Source organism: Haemaphysalis longicornis, unplaced genomic scaffold, assembly GCF_048455015.1.
Source record: "Haemaphysalis longicornis isolate Haplotype H1 unplaced genomic scaffold, Haemaphysalis longicornis Haplotype H1 scaffold_3, whole genome shotgun sequence".
Taxonomy (NCBI): domain Eukaryota; kingdom Metazoa; phylum Arthropoda; class Arachnida; order Ixodida; family Ixodidae; genus Haemaphysalis; species Haemaphysalis longicornis.
This window is the reverse complement of record NW_027526335.1, coordinates 105757348-105784580: the sequence shown is the minus strand read 5'-3', so window position 1 is coordinate 105784580 and position 27233 is coordinate 105757348. Positions and strand designations below refer to the sequence as shown.

Genomic DNA, 27233 nt, shown 5'->3' with positions numbered 1-27233 from the left:
GAAATTTAGTTACGCACAAAATAGCCGGAAAGTTATGCGTCGACCACCTGAATGCTATAAAAGGCCTTTTTTTTATTACGCTCTTATGTTATTTCTCGCGTAAGATTTACATCTCGCAATGAAGTTAAAAACTAATTGCCTAATGCATGTCTTATATTCACCAAAAGGTTCTCAAAATGTGTATATATATGAGGTAAGACTAGGAAGCAGCTAAACTGAAAGAAAAAAAAGGAACTATCAACTGGTTTGATGTGAAAGACACCCGATAGCATTCTCCGATACCTTCTCTTTCTTCGTGCTACCGTTCTGCAGCCTTCCACAGGTTTAGCATCACAACCCCCGAACACAGCCCCTTCCAAGCTGAGGAAAAGGCGATAGCACGTGCGCTTAACCAAAGGGCCGCCAAAAGTCTAATAACAGACTCTTATCAGGCGTGGCGCAACTTTGCCAACAGTCTATTGCATGTTACAACACTTCGAATGAACAAGCAGAGACCACCAACGAGACCAACCAGGATTGTATGGGCACCAGCTGATACTGGCATCGCCGGCAGACAAGATCACCAACCTCGTGGCTGGACATTTGACCCGCTTAGCCAGCGCTGATGAAGCCGAGCCCGAGCGCATGCATCCTGTATACATACCAGGAAATTAATTAGCACTATAGGCTCTCCCATAGAACGTATTCCTTCCCGCACAAATCGCTAGCGAATAACCAGGAAAGATTATTCCGTGCACTGCGGATTAACACCTTCCCACACATCACCAGTCTTCACCTCTTTGACGGGACACAATTCTCTCCATTTCGTCGCTTCTGTGGGGAGGAGCCTGGGAACCTCATACACACAGTAGGCGGCTGCGACAAGTCCACCCTAGATCCACCCAACCTGCACGTTTTCATAGAAATTTGGGAGAAAGCCTTGGCCAGCTCCGGCGTGGAAGATCAGTTTCTCTTGATGGAAACGACTGTCGACTCTACCCCTTGAATGAGGACGCCTCTCTGAAACTTTTCCTATATTTATTTAAAGTTCATTTTCCCTCTCTCTGGGAGGGATAATTACTGCTGCTTGTGACTTCACTCAGCTATTATCTTTCGTAGAGCCCAACCGCTCTCACCTGTCGCTGAAGTTCCATTTAGCAAGTTTCTATCTCCGGTGGTCCCCTATCCAATGCCGTCCTGTACACGACGTCCAATGAGTCATTAAAGCCGTTCTTTCTTTCTAACTGGTACGTTAGCATATGAAAGATAAGGAGAAGGAAATCGCTTTAAACGCCACCAGCCACGCTTGATAGTCGGAGGTTGACGCCGACGCGGGACTGTTTTCAACTTCTAGCAGTGCTAATGGTTTCGTGTTAAAGCTAAAGCGCCGTTGAAACAAGGGGTACATTAAAAGCGTAGCAGACCAATCAATTTATTTAAATGCAAAATTATTTGCCTCATTGTGCGAAAACATGGGTGCACGCGCGCGTGCGTGCCTAGACATTTGGTGGAACCAAAAAAGATGTTGGGCGCTCAGGCTCTCTTGCGCGCAAAAGACATCCCGCTCGCCAGTAAACTACCTGCCTGTCTGGCTGCCTGCCAGGCAGGCGATTCCTGCGAGGATGCGTGATTTCGGGACGAGGGGCGGCCCGCCACGAGACGCCCGGGCGGAGGGGGGAGGCGGCGGAGACGCAAAATACTGTACCATGGCGACACTCCAGGGTACTAAAACATTTCTGCAGAAATTCAAACAATTATCGACTAACGCGTAGCAGTCCTATGCCGCTTGTCCTCAGTGTGAGTTTTTACAGCCAATTTTTTGGTTTTATAAAACCTGTCCGACGAATTATCTCAATTGACGCTGCTATAGTCACAAATGGAACATTCGCGAAATCTCCAGTATTGTGGAAATGAAGGCAGTTATACGGTTTCCCATTTTCCTTAATTGCTTAATATTTTTCTTATTTTATAGGTTTTCAAAATATCGTTCGACCAATTATTTCCATTTGCGCTATTATAACGATTACATTTGTAACTCGCGAAATCTGCCTTATTGTGGAAATGCAGGGTGTTACACGCTTCGCTAGTTTCCGCAATTATTTTACGTTTTTTTTATTTTTTACATTTATAAATTTTGTTCGACTAATTATCTCCATTTAGCCTATATAACGATTACAGGTGGAAATTTCCCGAAATCCCCATTACTGTGGAAATGCAGGGTGTCACGCGGTTTGCCAGTTTCGGTGATTACTTTTCTTTATTTTTTAGTTTTTAAGAAATTTTGTGCGACCAGTTATCTCCATTTACGCTATATTATAGCGATTACAGGTGGAACTCCCGCGAAATCGGTATTTTTGTGGAAATTGATTGATTGATTGATTGTTGGATTTAACGCGCCGACGCAACGCAGGCGATGAGGCGCACCGTAGTGGAGGGCTCCGGATTAATTTTTACCACCTGGGGATCTTTAACGTGCGCCGAAATCTCGTACACACGGGCGTTTTTGCGTTTCGCCTCCATCAGAAAAGCGGCCGCCGCGGCCGGGAATCGAACCCGCGACCTTGTGCTCAGCAGCGCAACGCCTTAGCCACAGAGCCACCGCGGCGGGTATTTTTGTGGAAATGAAGGGGGTTACACGGTCCTTGCTGTGGGCAAAGAATGGTCCCATTAAAACGATTGTGGACGGACGGGTCGTCTGCTTAGTAGGACGGGGCAATAGGCAGTCTGCAGGGAGGCTGCCCATTACCAGAAGATTCTGGCGAAGATGCACCGAGGCGGAGGCGTCGGAGGCACCCGTGTGCTGCCCACTGGCCAGGATGCTACCTGTTTCCCTTCCAGAAGACTGTGGCGCGGATGCATTATTTGGAGACGATGTGCGGCCCGTCACTTGTCGGCGAAGGGAGTGGATCACATGGCTGCACAGCGGCTACGTAGAGCCATGCGTTAGAACGCAGCCCTTAAGCACCCGCTCCTCTGGTTTCGCGTAGTCCCTCAGCGTTGGACTCGTTATAACCGAGAGAACGAAGACGCCACCGAAGATAGAGCTAGCAGGAAAACTGAAGTTGCAAGTATGACGAAAGTGTAAGGGGGAGGGCGTAATTCCGTGACCGTGCGAGACGTGCTTCACAGTGGTGACCCCTTACGAGATAACGACAGAGTATGCCGCGCGCCGTCGTGCATTAGCTGATGATGCGATCACTTCCTGAGGCACAGCATCTATGTGCCGTCGCCGAGAAGACTACAGTGCGCGCTGCACTCAAATTTCGCATTAGCGAGTGTCGTAATCGTACGTCATTTGCAGTGTTATGATCCAAGAATAAATTAAATTAAATTATAAAAATGAAAGAAACTAAACCAATAAAAACAAACTTGCGGCCATAAAAAGCAGGGCTTCCAAATTCATACAAATACGCAGTCTTATGCGTCCGAGCGAATTTTTCATTTCGCTTCAGTTAATGTTGTAATCGTGTACCTACTATAGAAAACATTTTGCAGTACATTTTACAGTTAAAGGAACTCTTCAACACTTTAGATCAATGCTCTCACTCTTATCTTCGCTTCTGGAAGCACTGCAAAAGTTATAGCTATTGCCAGCACAGAGGAGCAGTGCGGGATTTGCTCGTCCCAGCAGATACGCCTTCCGTTTCTGCTTCGGTTTTGTGGTTTCATTTTAATGTCGCAATTTAAGGAAATACGGCTAATAGCCGCTACATCGCTGTAATGACGTCATTCCAGCGGTAGAAGAACCCCAAGACTGGGGAAGAGAGAAAAATATTTCAAGCAAATTTGTAAGTTATCTGATGGGGACAGAGCAGTAATTTTTGTCTGAGGGACTGTCCGACTCCCTGATCCAAGTACTGGATGTGTTGGTTGACTACTTTTTGCAGCATTCAAGATTTCGAACAAAGTTGAAAAAAGTGTTGCAGGGTTGCTTATTTTTGGCCAAAACCAAACATTTGCACAAAAAAACCTACATTATGGCTTCGTTTTTGACAAGGAAAGCTGACAAGGAAACAAAAACCGAACACAAAAAAAATTAACAGAAAAAACCCCGCCTGCTTTTTTTTTTCTCCGAACCCGTTCGAACCCGTTTGAACCCGTTCGAACCGGTTCGAACCGGTTCGAACCGGAACGGAATGGTGCGCCGGAACTGAACCCGAACCGAACCCGAAAGGCTTGAACCCGAACCCGAACCGAACCCGAAAAAATTCCGGTTCGACACCCTGCCCATGAGCTTCAGAAAAGCGCGACCGAGAAACCCAGGTTCGCCAAGATACCTTCGAAAAAAAAAAGCCATGACATTAGATTCCGAAGCGCCAACCTATATATTCTGCGTTTGAAAGTGGCAAAAGTACAGTATGGTCACAATATGGGGGAACTGCAATAGATGATGATGATGATGCTTAGCGGCTTCCCCTTTGTAACGGGGTGGCGTCGCACAGCTAGCTGCCTTAGTCGCAACGCCACTGTATAATCGCCTCGCCAAAAAATACAAACAAAATAAATAAATAGATAAATAATATAAAAAGAAAAAGAAAATACTTTTACGAAATTTTTGTGCTAGTCTGACTTCTTTGTTAGCATCCCTTCCCAGATTGTTTTCTAGTCTTTTCCCACCAACTTAACCTTCTTTTACTAACCTCGACTGCTGTTCAATTCACTTTTCCGCTAACCTTTAAGTCAAGGGCCTCCGGAAGCTGAATGGCTCCCTCACTAAGGACTGGACGGATACTTTTGCACTCCGTTACAATATGTCGCATGGTTTATGGCTCCCGGCCGCAGCCTGCGCATAGTTTTTCCTGTACCGGCTCGCGGATAAGCGTTTTTGTCCGCAAGCCTGGGCTTCAAAAAGCAATGCACTCCCTTTAGTATTATCAGAGTCCTTGTATTACCGAATAATTTTTTCCTCGTGATCTCCTGCTTCCTGATCCTTTAGATATCAAAGGACTTCTTCGTGTCCATCCTTTTTTTTTTCCACGTCGTTGTCTCCGATTCTTTCACTTCATTTTTTACTGCCTTGGTCGTTTCCCCTGCACTTCCAGGTTTCATATACTTTGTCGTGAGCCTTCGGGTTCTTTTCCTCCACTGTGTGTCCACGCTTTTCATGTAAAGATACCGCAACACTTTGGCCGCCAATCTCTGGTCATCCATATTTCTAAGGCGTTCTTCAAAACATATTTTGCTCTGTGCTTCTCTCACATCGAAGGATGCCCATCCCATGTCTCCCTGCACTGCCTCATTTTTTGTTTTACTGTGTGCTCCTAATGACAATCGACCTAGCGCCCTCTGATTTACTTCTAGCCCTGATTGAATCTTTGATTTAACACACACTACTGCGTTTAAAAAGTGAGTGCTGCACCATTACTCCCTTCCAGATTCTTCTCACTACGTCACATCTGTACAGTGCTCTACATGCTTCATGATAGAGGCGTTTCTTTTGCCTTTCATTCTTAAATGCTTCTCATGAGTTTTTAGATACGCCTGACCTTCGTTTATCTATATGCCCAGATATTTGTATTCCGTTACCCACGGTATTGCTGCTTGTTGAACGAATACCGATTCATTACGGGCGTCGTCATTAAAAACCAGAACTCCCGACTTTGCTGTGCTAAACTCTAACCCCAGTTCAATGGCTCCTTCCCCGCGGGAAGACGACTACAGCGCCATCGCCGTCCGTCTCGTAAAATAAGAGACTTGGCGCCTTTTTTTTTTTTTTTTTTGTATCAGTATGTATACGCACTGTTCCCATATAAGGGCGACGTTGTGGCGAGTGGCGGAAATTTGTTGCTCTTGCAGCCGTTTTGCCTATTTATGCGCGCACGTCTGCCGAGCTGCAAGCAGGTGCTTGTCGTCGTTGTGCGCGCGGAGCGTTTGCACCACATAAGCGGAAAGTGAAACGTTTTCGCACGCGTTTTACCTCGAAACCGGTCCGGCTACGGTCAGAAACTCGTAGGAAGGCTGCAGCACGGGTTTCGGAAAAGAGGAAAACGCGCGTGGAAACGCGTCGCTCTTCGCACATGTGTGTGGCCCTTCGATGGCCAGACACATGTGCGGAAATAAATAAATAAATAAATAAATAAATAAATAAATAAATAAATAAATAAATAAATAGGCAGCAAACCAATTATTTTATTAATAACCGAACTGCACTCGAAGCAGCGAGAAAATCACGCAAAGAAAGCAACACTTTTTTTTTATGTCCGAAAAGACGAGACAGCCGATGCACGCCCCAATAGCTAAATTAAGCCTATTCACTTATTCCATTTTGTTATTTTAATCCCGTGTCCATCAGGCCGGCATACCGTTTTCTGCATTCATTCGCCAGACTTTGCAGCTTCCACAGTTCCTTTTTTATTATGATACAGGAACAGTGGCGCAGCCACGTGAGTCTCGAATGACTGATTAGTGCAGAGAGAGAGAGACAACCTTTAATAGAAAAGGATGACCACTGGTCACGATGGGGGAAAGGAATGGGGAGGGAGGGTAAGAGAAAATAAACAAATTAATGCTGGTCGTTCTCAGTAGAGTCAATAACTGGGCCAGTTCTTGGAACCTGCAATTCATGGGCCAGTTCATGGTGATCGCAATGGGGTTTGTGCACATACACCAGTTCGTTCGGGGGAGGACCCGCTCAAACAACCCGTGCCAGACCGCTTTTAATTGAATAAACCGCTATTTCATATAATAGTTGTGCATCAGTTTGTTGTGGATCGGGATGGGGTTGGGGAGATTGAAATGTACGGTGCGTGGCGAAAGCTGGGCACCACCAAACTAGGTGTGTGAGGTCTGATGGAGTGGTGGTACGGCAGTAAGGGCATCGAGGGGGCAGGTGAGGGGTATACCACTTGCGAAGTGTTTCAGGTGTGTACGCTGAATTTGCAATATATTTGTTAATAAAAATTTCGCCTGAGCGGGGAATAGTACGTAGGCGGCTGAGGTAGCCAGCTGGAGTTAGGGCTTTTAGACGTGTGCGTCGGTCCTTCTTGTGCTGGTGAACACGCATCGCTGGGGAGGGAGAGGGGGACCGCGACGGCCTTACCCCAGGCACCAGTGGAGGATAAGAGGGGGAACTCTCCTGAGCGGCCATATGAGCCGCCTGGTTGCCTGAAGAAAATGGTTCGTGGCCAGGTACCCAGTCGACGCGGATGTTGGTGTTGTTCCGTTTGAGGAGTTGAATTTGAAATAGAATTTCGTGGACGACAGGGTGGGTCGAATCATATGATCGCAAAGCTGTGAGGGCCTCGTACGAATCTGTGAGTACAGTGACGGTACCATAAAAGGATAGAAAAAAATCCCGCCATCTCCAAGAAGTGAATGATGATGAGAGGGGCGAAGCTAAAATGATTATCGGTAAAACCGTGAAACATTCGCCCACATCATATAAAGACTCGACACGTCAAGCTCTCCGCCGCTCCGTTGAAAAGCCCGTCGAGGACGTCGATGTTTGTGGTGATTATGTAGGGCTTGTTTGGGACCCGACTTGTCGGCTCCCGTGGTGGACGGGTTGAGTTTTGGGCTTTGGTTCTAACCACCCGGGTTCGAGTCCCAACAGTTATTCCTTTTGTTTTCCACAGCGAATATTTTGCTTTAAAGGGACACATAAGTGAATTTGTCAAGCTCCTGTTTTTGCTTGCACTGCGCAGACTGGCTCAAATAAACACATTTTTGATCGTTCATGCGGGCGATGAGGCGTATTTATTTTATAAAGCGTGAAAGAAGAAAAACTACCATAGGCGGTTTGCGGCGGCCGCACCAACTAACAGCAGTGACGTCAGTAAAATGTGCTACGTGATTGGACAATGTCCAAGGTTATATTTCAGGTCAGTTTGGGCTTCGGTTGTGTGAAACAACATGCTTGACATCCGACGTACGTCGTTGGACGGGCATTCTGACATCTTAGTAATCGGCATACCGCGCTTCTGCCATGTTGTCGGCTGTAAAATGCGTCAGATGAGCTTACCAGCACGGCTTGGAATCGTAACAATTGTGGAGAAACATGGGTTATTTGCTTCCACTCCGAGCGACGTACAGCGAGTCGCCCTCTGCGCGGCGGAATGCTCGTGCGAAGCCCGCCTGTGCCGTTCAAAGTTCGCTGTCCGCCGCTCCGGTCGCGGCACGTGTTCGGTTACTCCAGCCGGCGGTGTCGTGTTGTTTTCACCGACGCTGCTATGCGAATCCCACACCATCGGCTAAGCGCCGCATAATAAGCGCTCGTGCGGAGGGACTTGGACTTAGAGCTTGATGCAGACTACACACTAACAAACTGAAGGCACATTCTTCCTGGCACAAACGTGCCGTGGCTTAGTTTCAACTGAGCGAACGATTTGCGACGACCGGCCGGCCGACTAAACGCTGTGCTAGTTCAGTCAGCTGGGCCGGCCTATTCTGCCGGAGGGTCGACGAGCCGTGCAGTAGCGAAGCCATCTTGTTTTGACGGCATACGAAATGTCGTAGAAATCGGCGAGGAGGATTCAGAGATGAGGGCGGCGTTTTCGAATTGAATTTTCTACTGAATAAAGTCGCGCAAACGCAGCGAGAGTGGTCGAACGTAGAGATTGCAATTTGGGCTGGTAATCCCTCAACCTTTAAAAATCAAAAATCACTTCAATGTCCCTTTAATACCTGTGACACACGGCAACGCTAGATCTCTTTTAAACTAAACCCCTTTTGCCACGCCAAAAGACATTTTGTGGAAAGGAGTGGCGCTCCTGACACACAGCAACCCCCGATCTCCTTTATGTAGTTCCCGTAACTGACACACCATTAAAGTGGCGCTAGCATTTCTGTGGAAAAAGCATGCACAATAACAAAAATAAAGTGCGGCTAATAAGTCTTCTTCATTATTTTAGAGAGGAACCGTGCGTTTTATTGTTGTTTAGAAAAATAAATGGGTAATTTCACATATTTGTATTAAACAGCAACGATGGAGTGCTTTTTTAGCCTATGTTCTGTGCCTAATCTGGCAACAGTGGGCAGATGTTTACAGAAATAATTTACGATTGGGCTTGTTTCGTGCAATTTATTTCATTGCAGTTTTAACAGTTTATTAAAGTATTATGAAATCGCATTTGGTCTCACTAAGTTCTGGGAAGCTTATAATTTGCAAGCGCCTGCTTACGAGGCTGCGCCGCTAGCTGCTCCTTTTCGTGCGGGAAAGGAGATAGGCGAACACCCCTTACGGGAAATGCCCGTTTCGGTGAAGGAGATTCTCCTTTGTCGTGTGTCACCGAGGCGAACGCCGTTTCGGTAGCAGTCCTTCTCTGCAAAGGCCTTTTAGGCGCCCGTGTGTCAGGGGTATAAGTCGCATTATTTAAGTAAATAAATGTGAATTGGTATCTTTTAGGTCTCTTTAGATGGATAAGGCTCAAATATATCGGGTACGGTCCACCGAATAAACCTGAACCTGCGGTCTGGTCCACTGAAAAGGCACGGGCAAAGAAATAGGCAAAAGAAAGGCAGGAATAAGAGCCAGGCTATGGCTTACTTTGCTGTCGCAAAGTAAGCCATATCGCAAAACGCGAGAAAAGAAAGCAGAAACAGTATGTGGAAGGTTAGGACAGGTCGTACGTCGAACAGTACATCTCGACTTCAGTGAGTGCCCCTTCATTACGCTACTCTTTGAAGTGTGACATGGCGTCGTTTTTAGGAAGCGCATTCCGCGTGAAGAAACCTTCCCAGGGAGAGAGTTCGGGGCAATGGCGTCTGCGTTCTATCGTTTCGAATGGGTTTCGACCCTGCACAAACTTGTAGAACTTCGTTGAATGGCAGGCTTTGGAGCTTGTTTACTGAATGTTTCAGTAACGCGTAACTTCACGCTGTCGTAATTGGGTTAGTGACCCGATGCATACGTAAGCTGACAAGTGACGCCGACGCCAATTAGCGTGTTTTCGTTGCCAGCGACCGGTTTGACCCGCGCCGCGTACGACCGCTTATTCAAGAAACAAGAGGCGTCATTGGTTAGAGATCGTCTACCCCGCAACTCTTCGAGTGAAAGACGACGGGAGGCGACTTCCCACTTCGCCAGCGCGGACCGTGGAATCGATAATCGGCACGAACTACGTGACTCAGGCAGCCAGGTGTTGCCCCGGGCTGGGACAAAAAGTCTCCTCGCCTGAGCGGTGCCAATGCCTTGTCGCCCTCGCAATCACGTGGGAAAGCATCCGGGCATCGCCTCCAACAGGAGGCGATGATCCGGGACAGCTTCGGGGGTGGGCGGGGCGGATGTGTTGAACTGTGGGTTCGTGCACATTGGACCAGACTTCTGGAGTTGAATTCCCTAGGGGAACTCGAGGAACTCTTGCTGTGCACAAAAAGGCGTGTTGATCGTTCTGCGATTCCATTCGAGACGCCGCATATATCCATCATGTAAATAACTGCAGAGGATCGACGTTTGGGCGAGTTGGAATTGGTTGAATATCTGTGTTTTTACGCTGTTATTCGAAGATGTTCAATATAAATAACTGTATAAATTTTCTCCTTCATCAGCACTCATCGGTCTCCTGATGAGCGTTTTCGGAACACCAGCCGCGCTACCAAAATTGAATCTCGAACACGGATACACAACGATTCGCACTAAGAGAGAATTCACGGTGTGCCGGAAATAGTCGGGTCCACGTTCTGCGAAGAAGTTGACTGCCCCCTTCATGCATGCTGCAGCTCTTTCTGCGAACATTGTCGAAATTTTACGTTGCTGCGAGTCTTCACTTATCTGGTGTAACGGCTGAAGTCCAGTAGGTATAGGGAATAAAGCCTGCGTTACGCATCTAAAGTTGAGCTGTTGTTGATTAACTCAGTTGCCTGAGCGTGAAGCTGAGAAGCAGCCTTAATAGAGCGCGAATATTTTGCTATGTTGTCGCAGAGCGACTTTAACTGTTTAAACAAATACTACCGGTATAAATCGCGCTCGCCAAAGCCACCAATGCTGACGCGCTGGTACGATCGAGCTCTGCATCACGGTCGAGCTAAAATAGTTATTTGGGACAAAATACAGCCCCCTTTACAGGGGTTGCATTTGCATGATAAAAACAAGAAGCAAGGGTATCAAGAAAGAAGAAACACTAGGGCTAAGCAGGTTTACAATTGCATGCAATGTAAAATATACAGATGCTGTAGAGAATGTAGGCGGTAAGCAAGTTTTACATAAACGCAAAAGAAAAGTCTGCCTTTAAAAAAGTTTTACCAGTTATAGCTGGAAACAAAAAAAAAACTTGAGAAATACGGCAGAAATGTGAGTAAAATGCGCCCTTTTTGAAGTTTGTGTGATCTGACAAGTTATGTGGAGAAAAAAAAGGTGGTGCACGCTGCTGAATGAATGATTAGTCGAGCTGTCACGGAATGACACAAGCTCGCATATCGAAACCATTAATTAGTCTGTACAGCCTGGTCAAAGTTAAAAAGACTTGTCTGACAGAGGTCTCCGATCATTTGACTCGGAGGGGAAGTTACTAAAATACCGATGAATATATGATATTTGAAAAATGAATAAAAATTCACAAGGACAGGAAGTTTAGCAATGCTTATTTATAAGCGGAGACTGAACGAGCGCAAAAAAAAAACAAAAACAAAATACGTATGCGATTGTTACTAATTTTCTAATTAGCATATACTTCTCAGTTAATTACCGTATTGAAACTTGGAAGAACAACAGTTTCGCCCTAGCCTACAAAAATGGGGCTGCCATTCCACAGTGGTTTTTTGATGCTGCTAAATTGAATTATGAGCGGCGGTTTTACGTTAAAGGGACCCTGCAACAGTTTTCAACTTTTTTTCGAAATTAAAATTTTCGCAGAACGTAGCCAACGTATGCCCATCAGATAACTCAGAAACTTGCTCAAAAGATTTTAGATACGAAGCATCTCATGCCCGGGGCTGTGTCCCTCCATCCCTCGTTGTCGTTGTCTGCCGTCCACACTCTACTGCGCATGCGCGTCTCTTCAGCCTCGTCAGCGTTTGGGCTGACGTCAGCGCAGTCCACTATAAAAAGAAATGGTTAGCGGCGCCCGGTTTCGATCCCACGACTCACTGGTCGCAACGGGAGGTACGTGGCGCTCTTCCCACTGCGCTACAAACCGAGAAGGGAGCATGTGCTACGAACGTGCTTCATGTCCTTCACTCATTCAAACTACGTCACGAAGCTACTGATACAACGAAGACACACCAAGCTGAACGTCAACGGAAACGACGAACTGAAAACTAATGGGAACTTCAGTCGACCCCATGGCTGCTTCGCATACTACTCAGGGTTCCCCTGCGGGAAGATGCTGTAATTTTTCCCTCTTTCCGGGTCTTGGCGTTGTTCGACCGCTGGAATTACGTCATTACAGTGGTGTAGCGGCTATTGGCCGGCTTTCCTTCAGTTCCAGCAATGAACGCATTTCATAGCAAATCCACAAAAGCTAAGCAGAAACGGATGGCGGATCTGGTATACGTGCGACGTGCAAGTCACGCAGTGCCGCTCCGTGCTGGCGATAAGTGTAGCTTTCACAGCACTTGCGCACGCGACGGAAAGAGTGAAATGGTTTGTCGAGAGTGTTTCAGAACCCCTTTAAGATGTGACTGATCCATGGTACTAGTAGAGACAAAACTTCTCATGATTGCGACGTCAAGTTATTTGTTTCAGGATAGTTTGGTTAAAACACGAGTTACATGTCGTTTTCTGCAACCATCCTTCTCTCGTAGGCTCCAATATATTACAACAAACGGTAATGCCGATACGTTTGAAACTTCACTGTGAACTAATTGAGTCAAGTAAACAAAACTCGGCGCCACGAAACGGTTATCTCAGGTTCTCAGCGGTGAACCGTTAATCGCACTACGACGTTTTCCAAGATGATTAGATAAGCGTTAAAGAGCTATGACAGCGTTTCTTTCCGGCTGAAAATAAGGTACTTTACCTCGTAGTTCATTCCTTCAGATTCCTTTCTCGAACTCCGACAATCAACCACAGAGATTTGTTAGCTCACGCGAGCGGTGGAGTGAAACATGAGGACAGTTGGTAGTGACACCTAGCTCTATATTTACTTTATCTCATAACCCATCAAAGGGTGTTCATCGTATAGCCCAGTGCATTTGTATACTTTGGGCACGCGTTCTCTCGATACAAATAAACCTATATACTGCCTGCCTAACTTTTTCGATATATTTAAATAGCTAAATCTTTACCTCGTCGAACTTAAAGGGGCCCTGAAAGGCGTTTTGAGCACACTAAATGAACTAGCGCAATCGTTAGATTGGGTCGTCAACGTCATCTGTGCCAAGTATTACTCTTTTTCGCGCAGCGGAAAGCTCACACTTTTGTTGCAAAGTTTGTCGCTTTTTTCTCACCCTTTCCTTCGTGTTTTTGGACGCCGCCATCTTCACATGTCTACATCATCGATTCCCAGATGTTCGTCATGAGCTAGACATCCTGCTATTGGGCGGCTTTTTCACGCACTTCCGGCAAAGAGATGAGTCGTCTGCTCAGCGTCGGCTCGCCGGCTGATCTGCCGGCGGAGTGCCGGAGTGCTTGGACATTTTACGACAAACAAAACAAGTGTAAACAACCGTTTAACCGTTTGTATTAAATGCAGCACGGCCATAACACGACATGGATATTCCCTTACCTGAGTACGTTCCGTAAAGAAAGCGTTGAAGCCCCGTGGCACTTCTTTCGTGCAATCGCAGAGAACGCCCTGAGCCGCATGCCCGGGTTTGACGCATACATTTTATTCTACTTCAAAACAATCCAGAGATGGGTTTCGAACGAACACAACGTCACAACATGCGTTGCAAGTCTGAACCGCGATTGAAAGACGATGGGTTGCCTCCTCCTGCCCGTCGTAAATACGGCACTCACCTCGCGCGCGGTTTGCGGGGACGAACAGCAAGTCACTTAACTCCGGCGCACAAGCCGAGATGGCTTTTAGCCACGCACACTGCACATACCCCATGCGAAGTTGAGTCGTACGTCGCTCGAGAAAGATAACCCAGACCATGGGAAGCACTATCCACCCGCAGAAGCACAACGTCGCATTGCATCGCGAAACAAAGACGTCCACAACACACACACACCATCGCCTCCTGTAATGTCAAACGCATCTCGCACTTCCCAATGGGAGTGGGTGGTACGCCTGCAGTGCCCACATGTCGCGAGGTGGGGCCCCGAGCTGAACCGGGAACACGCAACCGTAACTGAGTTCTACAGTGGTTTGTGCCTTGTTGTCAAGGCAACCGATGTTGGAGATACTCAAAGAAGTGGCGCTCGCTCCAGCGCTAGAAAGCTCAGAGCCGCGGTGGAGCATGCTTTGCCAACGTTGCCGCTCTCCACCACGCGTCGCCCCAAGCTGAACTGGTCACATGATTGAAGGGTTTTGTGCACGGGTTCTGTATCGATTTAAAATGTCTTTTTCACATGCCGCCGGCAGGAATTACGACCGCCGCAAAATAAGACCCGGCACCAGCGGGGCCACATCTGATACGGCACTTTTTGGATAAACAGTGTCGGTGCATCAAAGGGAACGAGCGCACGATCTTCCCCGTACGGCTGCGAGTTCGCCGCCGATAAAAAGTCACGTGCCACCGATAGCAACTGCACCAACGAACACCGCGAAAGGGCAAGGCGATGCCGCCGCACACATGCGGCCAGATTTTTCGTTCGGTTTTCCAGCCTTGAGCCAAGTGCGGGATTCATGGTGTCAACAAAGCTTGCCCGTAGCAGACGACAGTAGCAGCGTAATAGCGGAAGTACGTCACCGCTACGGAGCGCAGCATCATGGGAGGCAAAGCTCGCGCGCCGTCAACAGCGGAGAGTAAGTCGAAAGGAGGAGGAAACGCGGAGCGACGATAATGCGCGGTTTTTGATTTACGATTTCTCAGCTAATACTCATCGCTTTAACAAAATTCTTGCGGGAGGAGATTGCAAATACATTGCTTTATTTGGGTACATGTACATCCATGCATCGGCGTAAGGTATTTCAGGACCCCTTTAAAGGAGCCATGAAGAGAAAATACAACTTGGTTTAATTTGAAAGAACTAGGATTCAGTATCTCACTCAGCTCCATTACAGCCACAAAAGATGCTTTTTTAACAAAAAAAAGCAAGAAGTATTCAAAAACTTCCAAATTTTGCACCACAGTGACGTGTTATGAGCAAGAATGACGTCATACGGGCCAACAATAAAACAATTTTCAGTGCGTTAACTGCACGTTAGCATTCAAGTGATGCTGTCAAATGGAACTAGAGGCCCCATTACAGACGTCCAGTCATGTGTCGTCGCGACAGGTAAGTTAAGCGGCCGCCAATCGCACAAACAAGGTTCCGTGACATCATAGAAAAGTTGCGGGAAATTGGCTAGGGGGTCGCGACTGCTTCACACGTTTTCTTTAATATCTCCGTTATTTGTTCGAAGATTGCGATGATATTGGTATCATTGTTATCGGGACTAAGCAGTCTTTCTAATAAAACCAACTTGTATTTTGTATTCGTGGCTCCTTTAAGCTAATACCCCTGGCAATCCCAAGAAACAAGCACCTGGCAATATTGCTGTAATAAAACTACTGGTATTCGACAATTGCGGGTAATGATTGGCTGCTTATCATGAAGAGGTGTGTTTAAAGGGACCCCGACCCAATTTTCAACTTGTTTCAGAACGTAGTCAACAAGCGCTTCCAGTACTTATAACAGGGGCCACACAAAATACCTAAGCCAAACCCTATACTGCTGTATCCCCGACCCCATCCGATAACTTAAAAACTTGCTCAAAAGATTTTTTCTCAATTTCCCCCTTTTTGGAGTTTTTTTTTCTGGGCACTGGAATGACTTCATTCGAGCGCGGTAAGTAATATCGCGGCTGTTGCAGGAACAAACGAACTTGATACCCACTTTAAAGAAAATCACAGCAGAAACAAAGCAAAAAAATTACGCCCACCTCCCCTCGCGGGAACCCTGGTGTGATGCGACGCTGAGGGGGGTTCAAGCGCAAGCGGAAAGCAACCGTCGACCGAAAGGCCGCCGGAGAGCGGCACACCGGTTATATGCGCAGCGCGCCCGAAGGAGAGGAGACCGCGGAGAGAGAGAGAGTGCCACGGCTATGACGCAACACAATCCAACACAATCCACTTTAATCCAATCCAATCTAAATCCAAGTCAAGACAAGCCAAGCCAATCCAATCCAATTGAATCCAATCCAATGCCCCTCGCGAGAGAGTGTTCGCTATCGAAGAGGAGAGGGGGAGAGTGGCTGCGGTCAACAACAACGGACGCACGCGGACAACAACGGACGCACGCAGGAAGGACAAAGCCGCCGACAAGAGATGCTCTGAGCGTCGCATCTAAAACTTAAAGGCATATCTGCTGCGACGCGTGCAAACCCCACACTGCAGCTCTGTTTTAGCAGGGCTTCCAAACACGAATAAGATTTCCTTTAAATGAACCAGAAATTACTTTTCTTATTTGCGGACATGTTCGGTAAAGAACATTATTATCCACGCAACTGAATGCTGAAAACGGCGGTGATTGATTTGAAAAAAAAAAAATCCCGAACCATCTCCACTAACGTGAAACCTGGGGAGGAGCGAAGCAAGCAGTGCATAAAGGTATTCTTGGCGCCTTGGCGTTTTTGCCAACGGAGATGAAAGCATTGGCGGTAGAGGTATACAGCTTTGCTGTAAATGTCCCTTGTCTTTGAAGCACGAAGCTCTCCAGCGCGAGGCGTAAACGAGTGTCCCGGTGTTTTAACGCGATAGCGTTATTAGGCTCATTTCTCCGTTTATCCGTGGCTCCTAGCCGCCCGCTGTCAGCCGTGCTCATCAGGCGTCCACGGAAATACGTCGCCGCGGCCACCCGGAAGCTACGACTGAGGCAGCAAGATTCGAGGGCGCCGCTAAACCTTTAATGTGGCGCTACGGCAACAGAAGATTAAAATGGAGGACGTGATACAACGTCGGACACAAAAGAAAGGACACGCGTCTTCACGCGTTTTCCCTCATGCAACCACTGATCATGACCAGAATATTGCAGAGTCTGCCGTACCACAAATTTACCCGCACCGAAGAAAGTGAAAGAAACACCATCACTAGGACAGCATATAATGCAGTTCTCAACCTCGCAATTTTGACCGTAGAAGAAGGGGACGGACATTTACTCGATGGAGGGATGAAATAACAATATTCGGAGCAAAGAATGGACTCTGGAAGCGCAGGACAACAGCGAATGAAGGTCAATGGGAGAGGCCTTCAATAAATCAGAGAAGCCACTCGCCTAGCACCAAGAAAGCGAATGTAAAAACAAAATCGGGAAGGGCCAACATACCCCCTTTTAAAAGAAACAGGCGCCACAAAGAGGCACTCCAAAACAGAAATGAAAAGACAGTCAACCCCCCCCCCCCCCCACCCCCCCATTGAAAGAAAACCACTTCACGCCATGACAGACATCGCACCGATCCAGCGACCCCGCACAAAAACTCTCGTCTACCAAAAATATGGATACAATCCTACACATGAAGGGGCGGTATGGCAGGCTCAAGTTCCTTCGGGGAAAGTTTCAATATCATGAGACCCAAGTATACACCGACTTCGGGATGTACGAAAGCACGAGGCCCCAATTTTCGTAGTTGACTGCTGTGACAATCTTTGTGGCTGCGTGATCCTCCAACATACAGGAACAAAGAAGTGGAAGGTGGAGCCATCCTCTTGGCGATCTGAATAGCGGAATCATCAAATAGAAGTGTAACATCATTGCAGACTCACAAAGAACATTGTACAGTTTTCTGGAGGCAAAATACCAAGCACTTAGGTAAGATATTCCCATCGATAATGCAGAAAGTTAACAACGTCACCTTTACAGGCGGATCCAATGGTCTGAAAGCGAGCGACACACTATGCAAGACGAACTCGCATAGCATGCTCCTTCATTGTGACCACGACTACTACACTTCATTCTTCGAAAAATGGTAACAACGAATTTTCATCCTATGCCTAGGAACACAATGCTTCCCCTTGCTACAACAAAGCCTAAATGCTAACGAATCACAAACTCTGTGGACGATAAACCAACGCAGTTACCTGAAAATCCATGAGCGTTCAGGTGTTCGGTCGGAACATCAGGCATTAACTTAGAACTCTGCTAAAATTGGGGAAGCATCCACCCTCTTGCGTGTGACCTAGCCATGTCCAACGGTATGGGCAGGGGAGAACAACTCAAATATAACATCATCCACTTCTTTGAGGCATGGGAGGCAGATTTTAACAGCTCGTTACCTCAAAATCAGTGCGAGCTGATTGAGAGGGCAAGGGAAGGAGCTGCTGCATCTGCTACCGTAGGCTCAGGTTCCACCTTTGATCTCTCTGCCATTTCTTTACCCCGTTTTTTTAAACCACAACTATTTCTTCCGGTAGAAACATCTTCTCTCTCTCTGTCTCTCTCTCTCTGAAAAAACTAATTGTTCAGCCCGGCCTAGACATCACAGAGTAAACATTTTGATACACTGGCATTGACTCCTCCTCGATCAAACTGACCAACATCTCGCATTCGCAACCTTTCAAGCTCACATTTTCAGCCACAGAAGCACAGAGAGTCTATGTCTCTCCTGGTACACAGTGATTAAAAAGCCTGGTTGCTAGTATTTCTCTTTTTGATAACCTTTCGTGCTCGTGAAGCATAGATAAGGAATGCAGCAGCGGCGTACGGAAACGCTCAGTGGGAGTCGAAGTATCGCTATCGCGCCTTACATCTTAGGATACAAACGTAGATGTTTCTGCAAATTTTCTTTTACTACGCGTTGCGTTCTAGAGCGAGGCGTAAACGGGTTTGCCGATGTTTTAGTAGCGTGACTACACGAGATGACGATTACGACGATGACAGGAGACGCCAACAGCCCAAACCACTAAAAGGCTTCGACCATAAAAATGCAAGAAAAAAATGCTCATGCGTCGGCCGGGAACCGAACCCGGGCCACCCGCGTGGCAGGCGAGTATTCTACCACTGAACCACCGACGCCGACGTTTTATACCTGGAGATCTCCACTGCTCGAATAAATAGAAATCTATCCGCATCCGGTTTCGCGACCGTTGTCTCTATGTAGGTCACGCAATTATTGTCCTTTCATGCGGGCACAGAGGGAGAGAATGGCGGAGGGAGAGGAGGAGGACTGAGAGGGAGAGATAGAGGAGGGGAGAGTGTAATGTGAGAAGGGTAGAAGTGGAGGCGTGGGGGAGCGGAGTAGAGGAGAGGAGGACGTGAAGAGGACGATGAAACGAAGTCACCACAAATATCTCACAACCACAATTGCACTGCTACTGCCTACACGTTGGGTGAACAACACTATGTTCCACAAAATCTGGTTCTGTAAATGACGGAGATTTTTAAATAATAGCGCTTTATTGGCGTCACTGCAGTGCTAAACCGCTTATTAAATGTTCTAGGAATGCAGAAACACTCTGTACATAATCCGCTTTCTTGATATTTTTTGTCTTGCTACAGGCGCATTGCCGAATAATGGATCGTCGTTGTCGCATGCCGCGTGAATTGCGGCCTAAAAATATTCCTCTGTGATTTTATTATTTTTTTTTTCAGGGTGGGTGTCTCCGTCTACTCCCCGCTAATTTAAACACAATATAATTTACGGAGGGAGAGGGGGGGAGTCCGGCCTCATACACACTGCATACGCAGTGTTGGCTTATCGGTAGAGCGGTGTCCATGAACTGGAACTGGACCACAGTGCATTGGCCGTAGATAGTCTGAATGATGTGGCGAGAAATTCTTGGGACTCCAGAGGTGTTTCTGTAAAATGCACATTAAACAGGTCTCACTGAATCTGTAACCATATTTCAATTTCGGCTAGAACGCTACGCTGCTCGATAAAAGCTGCATCGCTTTCATTTGATGCCGCATTCACAATAAGGCTGGTTCAAACACAATGAGGGAAAATCTGCTTGGGAAGACTAGGTTTACACCCATCTCCTTAAATTTAAAGCCAGCTTCACTGCCAAACACAAATGCATTGCTGGGAAGGCATTCTTTTTATAAATATACGTCATCTTATATCAAAATATAAGCGTTGAAGGTGAACATGTGGCCGAAGGGAGAGGATGAGCGTGAACAACGCGAGAGGAGGAAACGTACGGTCAGCCTCGGCAGGTTCAGAAAACAGCGGGCCTAAAGCTGGGATCAGGCCGAGCATGCTTTATGCACCAGTGCTTTAATTCCCCCCCTCGCCCTTCCCCTGTTTAGATCATCGGTCTCTCGGTCCAATAAATAGTTTTAGTACTACTCTAGCCCTACGGGCGCCAAAAAAAAAAAAAAAGAGAGAGAACGAAGCGGGGTGTTTGCCAACAATAGCCTGCTGTAAAACGCAAAAAAAAAGCTACGTCATGATATTTTTTTTTTCCAGGTGACGTTAAGGTACCTTCGCCACAAGTGTTTTGCTGAGAGTACAATGCACGTCATTATAAACGCACACTGTGCAACTGTTTGTTATTAGAAGCGCAACGAAGTTATTAGTTCGGTGCAGCGGAAAGAACGCTCCCATTGCTCTTAGACGAAGCCCAGTGACCTACATATCTTTGGACATAGCGAAAAAAGGCTTATATGTGACGAGATTTATCCTCCCTCCGTTGGCGTCGGTGGTTCAGTGGTAAGAGTTAAGCGTATGGCTGTAAAACCGGGGGTGAGGTCCTTTTTTTTTCAAACTTCATTCGGGGACACTTAATGTGCAAACATGGCTAAAACAAAAGGGGTTAGATACACCGTGGGGTACTGACTGTACAATTTGTAAACAACCGGATAACATAGACCACGTTTTTATACACTGCTGGATGGCGGTTCACTTTTGGGATGTTATGCAGAGAACTCTACACAAAGACTTTCCCACTTACCCCGCATGGTATACGGTATTTACCCACAGAGAATAACGAAGGAGTCCCCTACGATTTAATAATGCTCCTGGGCCTTCACAGCATATGGAGGGCGCGCATGGCGTGGCTCCATGGCGACGTGGATGCTCGACCGGCCCGGAAGTTTCTGCGGGAGAGTGTCACGCAGTGTTAGAACTGTGCGCGGACCTTCCGTCCAGTCGTGGAGAGAGCCCACAGAGGGACGACAGAACGGCCGGGCGCAGGAAAGGAAAAGCCATTAAGAGGCGCCTCTGGCCGTAACGGGACACCACGACTGGAGGGAGGGGCCGCTCGCGGAATTCGGGGAAGCGAGGGAGCGGCCCGGCTCTTGGTGACCGCGAAAGCGGAAAGCAAGGAAAACGACTCGGAGGGGCCCACGGACGAGCATCGTTTCGGCGACTGCTCGAATTGGCTCCAACGAGAAGTGAAATAAACAGTTTAACGAACGAAATATCGAAGTGCTTCTTCTGGGTTAATTCAAAAACCTGCAACGACAGGAGAAGTATCTCTTACAACACAATTTTGGTGCCGAAACCCGGGAACGGATTATCACATCGACCGGACCCCATCGACTCCACTTCAAGCACCGACATGGAGATTCAACGAAAGAAACGACGGGCTGTCCGATCACAGGTAACCCGCATCGTTAAAGAAATCGACGAATGCTTTGCGGCCAGCGCCGAGCCGACCGTCGAAGCATTGAAGGCAATCCTGCAGCGCCTTGAAATGGCCAGCGTCAAGCTGTCAGAAGTGGACGCGGCGATCGAGCGGTGCCTGACAGATGAGGACGCTGACGAAGAGTTCGAGCAGGTCTTGGAATATTCCGACAAGATCGCCAATTCATTGGGCAGGCTCAAGCACAAGATCGAGACTCAACGTCTTTCTCGTCAGGCACAGGCTCCAAGTACGAGCAGCAACGAGCCTCAACCGCAGAAAACTTCAGCCCCAAAAGCAAAGCTGCCAAAATTAGAACTCATTCGGTTTGACGGCAAGCGGAAAAATTGGCAACCGTTTTGGGAACAATTCGAACAATCAGTGCACAAGAATGCGGACTTGACTGCAAGCGACCGATTCCACTACCTGAGGTCCCTGCTCACCGGAGATGCTGCGGCTGCTATTGCAGGACTCCCAGCGACTGCCCAGTGCTACAGCGACGCCGTCGATCTTCTACAGCAGCGTTTCGGCAGCCCAGCGGCGTTGATACAAGAGCACATGCAAGGCCTCATCGACGCGCAGCCGTTGACGTCGTCAAAGAATGTGCCCGCCCTGCGGCGTCTTTACGACAGGCTACAGGTGCACATGCGAGGACTCAAGTCGTTAGGTGTGGCGGACGAGTCGTACAGCGCAATGCTCTACCCCGTGCTGCTACGTGTGCTTCCAGCGGACATGATTTTGGATTATCACCGCCGGCAAGCCGAGGATAGTGACGGGACAAGCAGTGCAGCATCAGCGAACGGCGACTCTGCATCAACCGGCTCATCAGCATCATCTCAAGGGTCTCCACTCCGATCTCTCCTCCACTTCTACCGACGAGAGCTGGAGAGCCGTGAGAGGGCAGCGGAAAGCCGACCCGACGACAACCACGGTAAGCCCCCGCCTCCTTTTCGCAAGCATCACGCGGCATCAGACAAGGGCCCCCCTAGAACCCCAACGGTAGCGGCCTTGCACGGGACGTCGTCCGACACACAGTGCTTACTTTGTCAATCGAAGGCACACGACACTCCCGACTGCAATGCAAAAATAGACCTGAGGGAAAAGAAGGCCATACTAACATCGAAAGGCAGGTGCTTCCGCTGCACCAAGCGCGGACACCTTGCAAAGCGTTGTAGGGCAAGCATCGAATGCAAAGCTTGCAAACGACGACACGCAACGACGATGTGCGACCCGGAGTTCTTGAGAAAAATGCATGCGCATGGCGAAGAAACGAAGGTGAAGGAGGTGTTTAACGCTCCCATCTCTCTGCATGCATCCGAGAACACAACCGATCGCCCCTCCGTACTCATGCCGACTGTGACAGCGTGGAGCAGTGGACAGAGCACAAAGAGTATCACAAGAATCCTTTTCGACAGCGGCAGCCAACGATCGTTTATTACGGAGGAGCTGTCTCAGAGACTCGGCTGTCGGCCGCTCCGCACGGAGAAACTGTCGATTGGAGTGTTTGGAGGGCAGAGCGACGCACGAACATTCCGGGTGGTTGAGGTTCGCCTCATCAGCAGGCATAATGCAAACACGGAACGGGTAATTGAGGCGCTGGAAACACCCTCAATCTGCGAGCAACAAATTCCCTGCCCTGACGACGAAATTCGCAAGTCGCTAGAAGAACTTCGCTGCCCACTCGGTGACGACACAACACTGCTAACGAACGCGAGCACCGGAATCCTTGTTGGCTCTGATTATTATTGGGAGTGCATTACGGGCTCTGTAAGAAAGCTGCAAAACAAACTCATGGCAGTGGAGACAATATTCGGTTGGGCAGTTCAGGGTCAGACTTCGACAACATGTCAGCTGGTTAACTGTGCCCACGCGGTCGTCCTACGTACGACAGTAGCCGACCAAGAAACAGCGCCAATTTTGAGGCAGTTTTGGGAGCTAGAGGGCGTCGGTGTGTCGGAAACAACACAAAATCCCTCGAACTGTCAGGTCAAGGACGAATTCAAGAACAACATCGAGACAGTTAACGGCCGCTACCAGGTGAAGCTGCCGTGGAAGAATAACGTAAAGTTGTCAGACAACCGCGCAGTGGCAGAGAAACGATTTCGTTCCCTGACAAAAAGGCTCAACAGAGCCCCGGAACTCATGGAAAGGTACGACACCGAGATGCGGCGACTGATTGACGATGGCGTAGCAGAGGAAGCGCCCACTGATCCACACGACGGCAATCAGCGTACCTATTACATGCCGCACCAACCTGTTCTCCGAGACAACAGCACGACAACCAAGCTCAGGATCGTGTTCGACGCGTCATCGCACAGTACGGACGCAAACTCGCTGAACGACAACTTGGACAGTGGGCCAAATCTAAATCCAGACCTCGTGCGCCTGCTACTAAATTTCCGAAGCCACCCAGTCGCACTCGTCGCTGATGCGGAAAAGGCGTTTCTGCAGATAAGTGTCGCCCCTGAAGACCGCGATGCGCTTAGATTTTTGTGGTTTGCTCGTAAGCCCGAAAATGACAAGCCCTTGCCGCAAATCGCTGCATACAGGATGACTCGAGTGCCGTTCGGGACAACATCAAGCCCTTTCCTTTTGGCGGCAACGCTGCAGTGCCACCTTGAGAAAATGGAGCAGCAATACCCAGAAACAGCGAAGATGCTGAAAAACTGCATCTACGTCGATGACGTGCTGTGCGGCGCCTCCAGCGAAGAGGAAGCGGTAAAGGTGTACGGCGAGGTTAACCGCATTTTCGCTGCAGCGTCGATGCGCCTGCACAAGTGGGGGTCTAACAGTAGCCAAATGAGAGAACTTTTCGCGCAGGACAGCCTCAACGAAGTACCTCTTGGTCAACCCGCCAACCTGCTAAAGGTTCTCGGCCTTACGTGGTTACCTAACGAAGACCTCCTAACCTTTGCTCCAGATCCTGTCATCAAATTTTCTGCGGAGCAAAGAAACACGAAGCGCTTCGTCCTACAGACAAGCGCTCGGCTGTACGACCCACTTGGTCTCCTGTCAGCTTTCACAGTGAGGGCAAAAACACTCTTCCAGGAAATTTGGAAGGCAAACATCGCCTGGGATGACCCCTTACCCGACCATCTACTGAACGAATGGACGAAGTGGTGCCAGGAGCTACCTTTGCTCAGTGAGATGAGCATTCCCCGAACGTACGAGGGAAATATCGGAGGGAACCCTGTGCACCGCACACTACACGTGTTTTGCGACGCCAGCCAGAAGGCGTACGGTGCGGCTGCATACCTGTGCACAGAGAGCAGCACAGGAGAACGAACCTGCACCCTGATCATGGCCAAATGCCGCGTGGCACCAGTGAAGCCCATCACATTGGCAAGGCTGGAGCTGATGGGAGCCTTGATGGCATCTCGACTTTGCCAATTCATCGGGTCAAGCCTCAAGCTTCATATCGACAGCATCCACTTGTGGACGGACTCGATGATCACCCTTCACTGGATCCGAGGTGACGCGGCAAGGTGGAAGGAGTTCGTAAAGAACCGGGTTGCAGAGATCCAACAAAACACGGACGTCGCACAGTGGAGGCATTGCCCAGGCAAAGGTAATCCCGCCGATCTCATGACGAGGGGCATGACCGCGGCTAGCCTAAAATCGAGCGACATGTGGTGGCACGGTCCATCATGGATAAGACAACAGGAGGAAGTATGGCCGTCCGAGGAGCGTCCGTCTGGTTTCACGCCTGAAGAGTTGGAAACGAAAAAGGAAGTGAATGTAGCGACAACGACTTGCGAGGAACAACCCGATCTCCTGAAGTTGACGCGTTTCAGTTCGGCGACAAAGGTGAATCGCGTGACGGGTTGGGTTATGCGCTTTCTGCATAACCTGCGAAGCAAGGAAAAGACTTCCGGTCCATTGACGGCAGCCGAGATTGAACGAGCCGAAGAGTACTGGCTGAAGAAAGCTCAACAAACGGCCTTTTCGGACGAAATACGCCGCACGACACAGCGTATGAAGCTTTCAAACGACTCTTCGTTGAAGGACTTTAACTTGTTTACAGACGAAAAGGGCCTGCTCAGAATACGCGGCCGACTCTGCTCTGCGAACAAGACGAGGGATGAGCGCCACCCGATCGTGATGCCCAAGGAGCACCGATACACAGTCCTGCTGGTAAATCGAGCACATTTGCAACTCCTACACGCGGGCGCCAGAGACACACTCGTGCAGCTGCGCGAACGATACTGGATTGTGCGTGGACGCCAACTCGTGAAAAGTGTGGTGCGATCTTGTGCTGTGTGCCGGCGGTACAGTGCTTCCCACATCGAGGCAGACACCGGACTCCTTCCCCCCGAACGGACCACCAAAGCAGAGCCCTTTGAGGTTGTCGGCATTGACTTTGCCGGCCCCCTTTTTGTGAACGAGAAGGACAAGATGGTGAAAGTGTATATAGTGTTGTTTACCTGTGCCGTGACGCGAGCAGTGCATTTGGAACTCGTTACGGACATGAGCACAGGAACTTTCATCCATGCCTTTCGTCGCTTTGTGTCACGCAGGGGGTTATGCCGAGTAGTTTACTCGGACAATGCCTTGACTTTCAAACGCGCCTCTAAAGACATGGGCAATCTTTGGAAGGCCCTGCGGCACCCCGATTCCCAGAGCTACTTCTCCAACTCGGGCATTGAGTGGAAGTTTATTGCTGAACGAGCGCCGTGGTGGGGAGGGTTCTATGAGAGAATGGTTCGAAGTGTAAAATTGGCCCTAAAGAAGACCATCGGCCGGCAGACCCTTGGCTTTGTCGAGCTGTCAACGGTGCTCGCCGAGGTCGAAGCAGTCATAAATTCTAGGCCCCTCACTTACACTTACGACGACCCTAACGATGGTGCCCCCCTCACACCAGCCTGCTTCTTGGCCGGAAGACGCCTAACCACACTGCCACTGCACGAGGAAAAATTCGTGGAAAGCTCTGCGACCTCGCTCCGACTGCTCTGGCAAAAACGAAAGCAGATCCTACATCTGTTCTGGAATGTGTGGCGAAAAGAATACTTGGGGCAGCTTCGCTCGGCCTACGCCTCGAAGAAAACGAAAGGAGGGGTCCCTGGGGTCGGCGACGTGGTGTTAATACGGGAGGACCGCCCGCGGCTGCTCTGGAAGACCGGCATCGTGACAGCAGTGTTTCCCGGCCGAGACGGCAAAATCCGCTCTTGTGAGGTCAGGGTGCCGCAGGGAAAAACAGTAAAGCGACCGGTTCAGCTCCTGTTCCCATTGGAAACAACATAACGTAGAATGAGCCCTGTCTCATTGCGGGGGGGAGTGTTAGAACTGTGCGCGGACCTTCCGTCCAGTCGTGGAGAGAGCCCACAGAGGGACGACAGAACGGCCGGGCGCAGGAAAGGAAAAGCCATTAAGAGGCGCCTCTGGCCGTAACGGGACACCACGACTGGAGGGAGGGGCCGCTCGCGGAATTCGGGGAAGCGAGGGAGCGGCCCGGCTCTTGGTGACCGCGAAAGCGGAAAGCAAGGAAAACGACTCGGAGGGGCCCACGGACGAGCATCGTTTCGGCGACTGCTCGAATTGGCTCCAACGAGAAGTGAAATAAACAGTTTAACGAACGAAATATCGAAGTGCTTCTTCTGGGTTAATTCAAAAACCTGCAACGACAGGAGAAGTATCTCTTACAACACGCAGTTCGTAGAGGGGCTGAGAGTCCAGCAGCCAGTACCAGATTGGTTGGATTTTCTAGAGCCGTTAATTTCTCTAAAGTGATGATT

The 27233-nt window shown here is 48.8% G+C and overlaps 1 protein-coding gene and 1 non-coding gene across 2 annotated transcripts; one reads left to right on the top strand and one right to left on the bottom strand.

Moving 5' to 3' along the window:
• Nucleotides 1–18881: 18881 nt before the first annotated feature.
• Trnag-gcc (transfer RNA glycine (anticodon GCC)) lies at nt 18882–18952 on the bottom strand. The gene has a single exon. It is a non-coding gene; the product is annotated as a tRNA-Gly (tRNA).
• Nucleotides 18953–21438: 2486 nt separating this feature from the next.
• On the top strand, nt 21439–26742 carry LOC144175361 (uncharacterized). Its single transcript, XM_077704443.1, has 2 exons — nt 21439–22500; nt 23488–26742. The coding sequence occupies exons 1-2, from the start codon at nt 21439–21441 to the stop codon at nt 26740–26742; spliced, it is 4317 nt and encodes a 1438-aa protein (XP_077560569.1).
• Nucleotides 26743–27233: the final 491 nt, after the last annotated feature.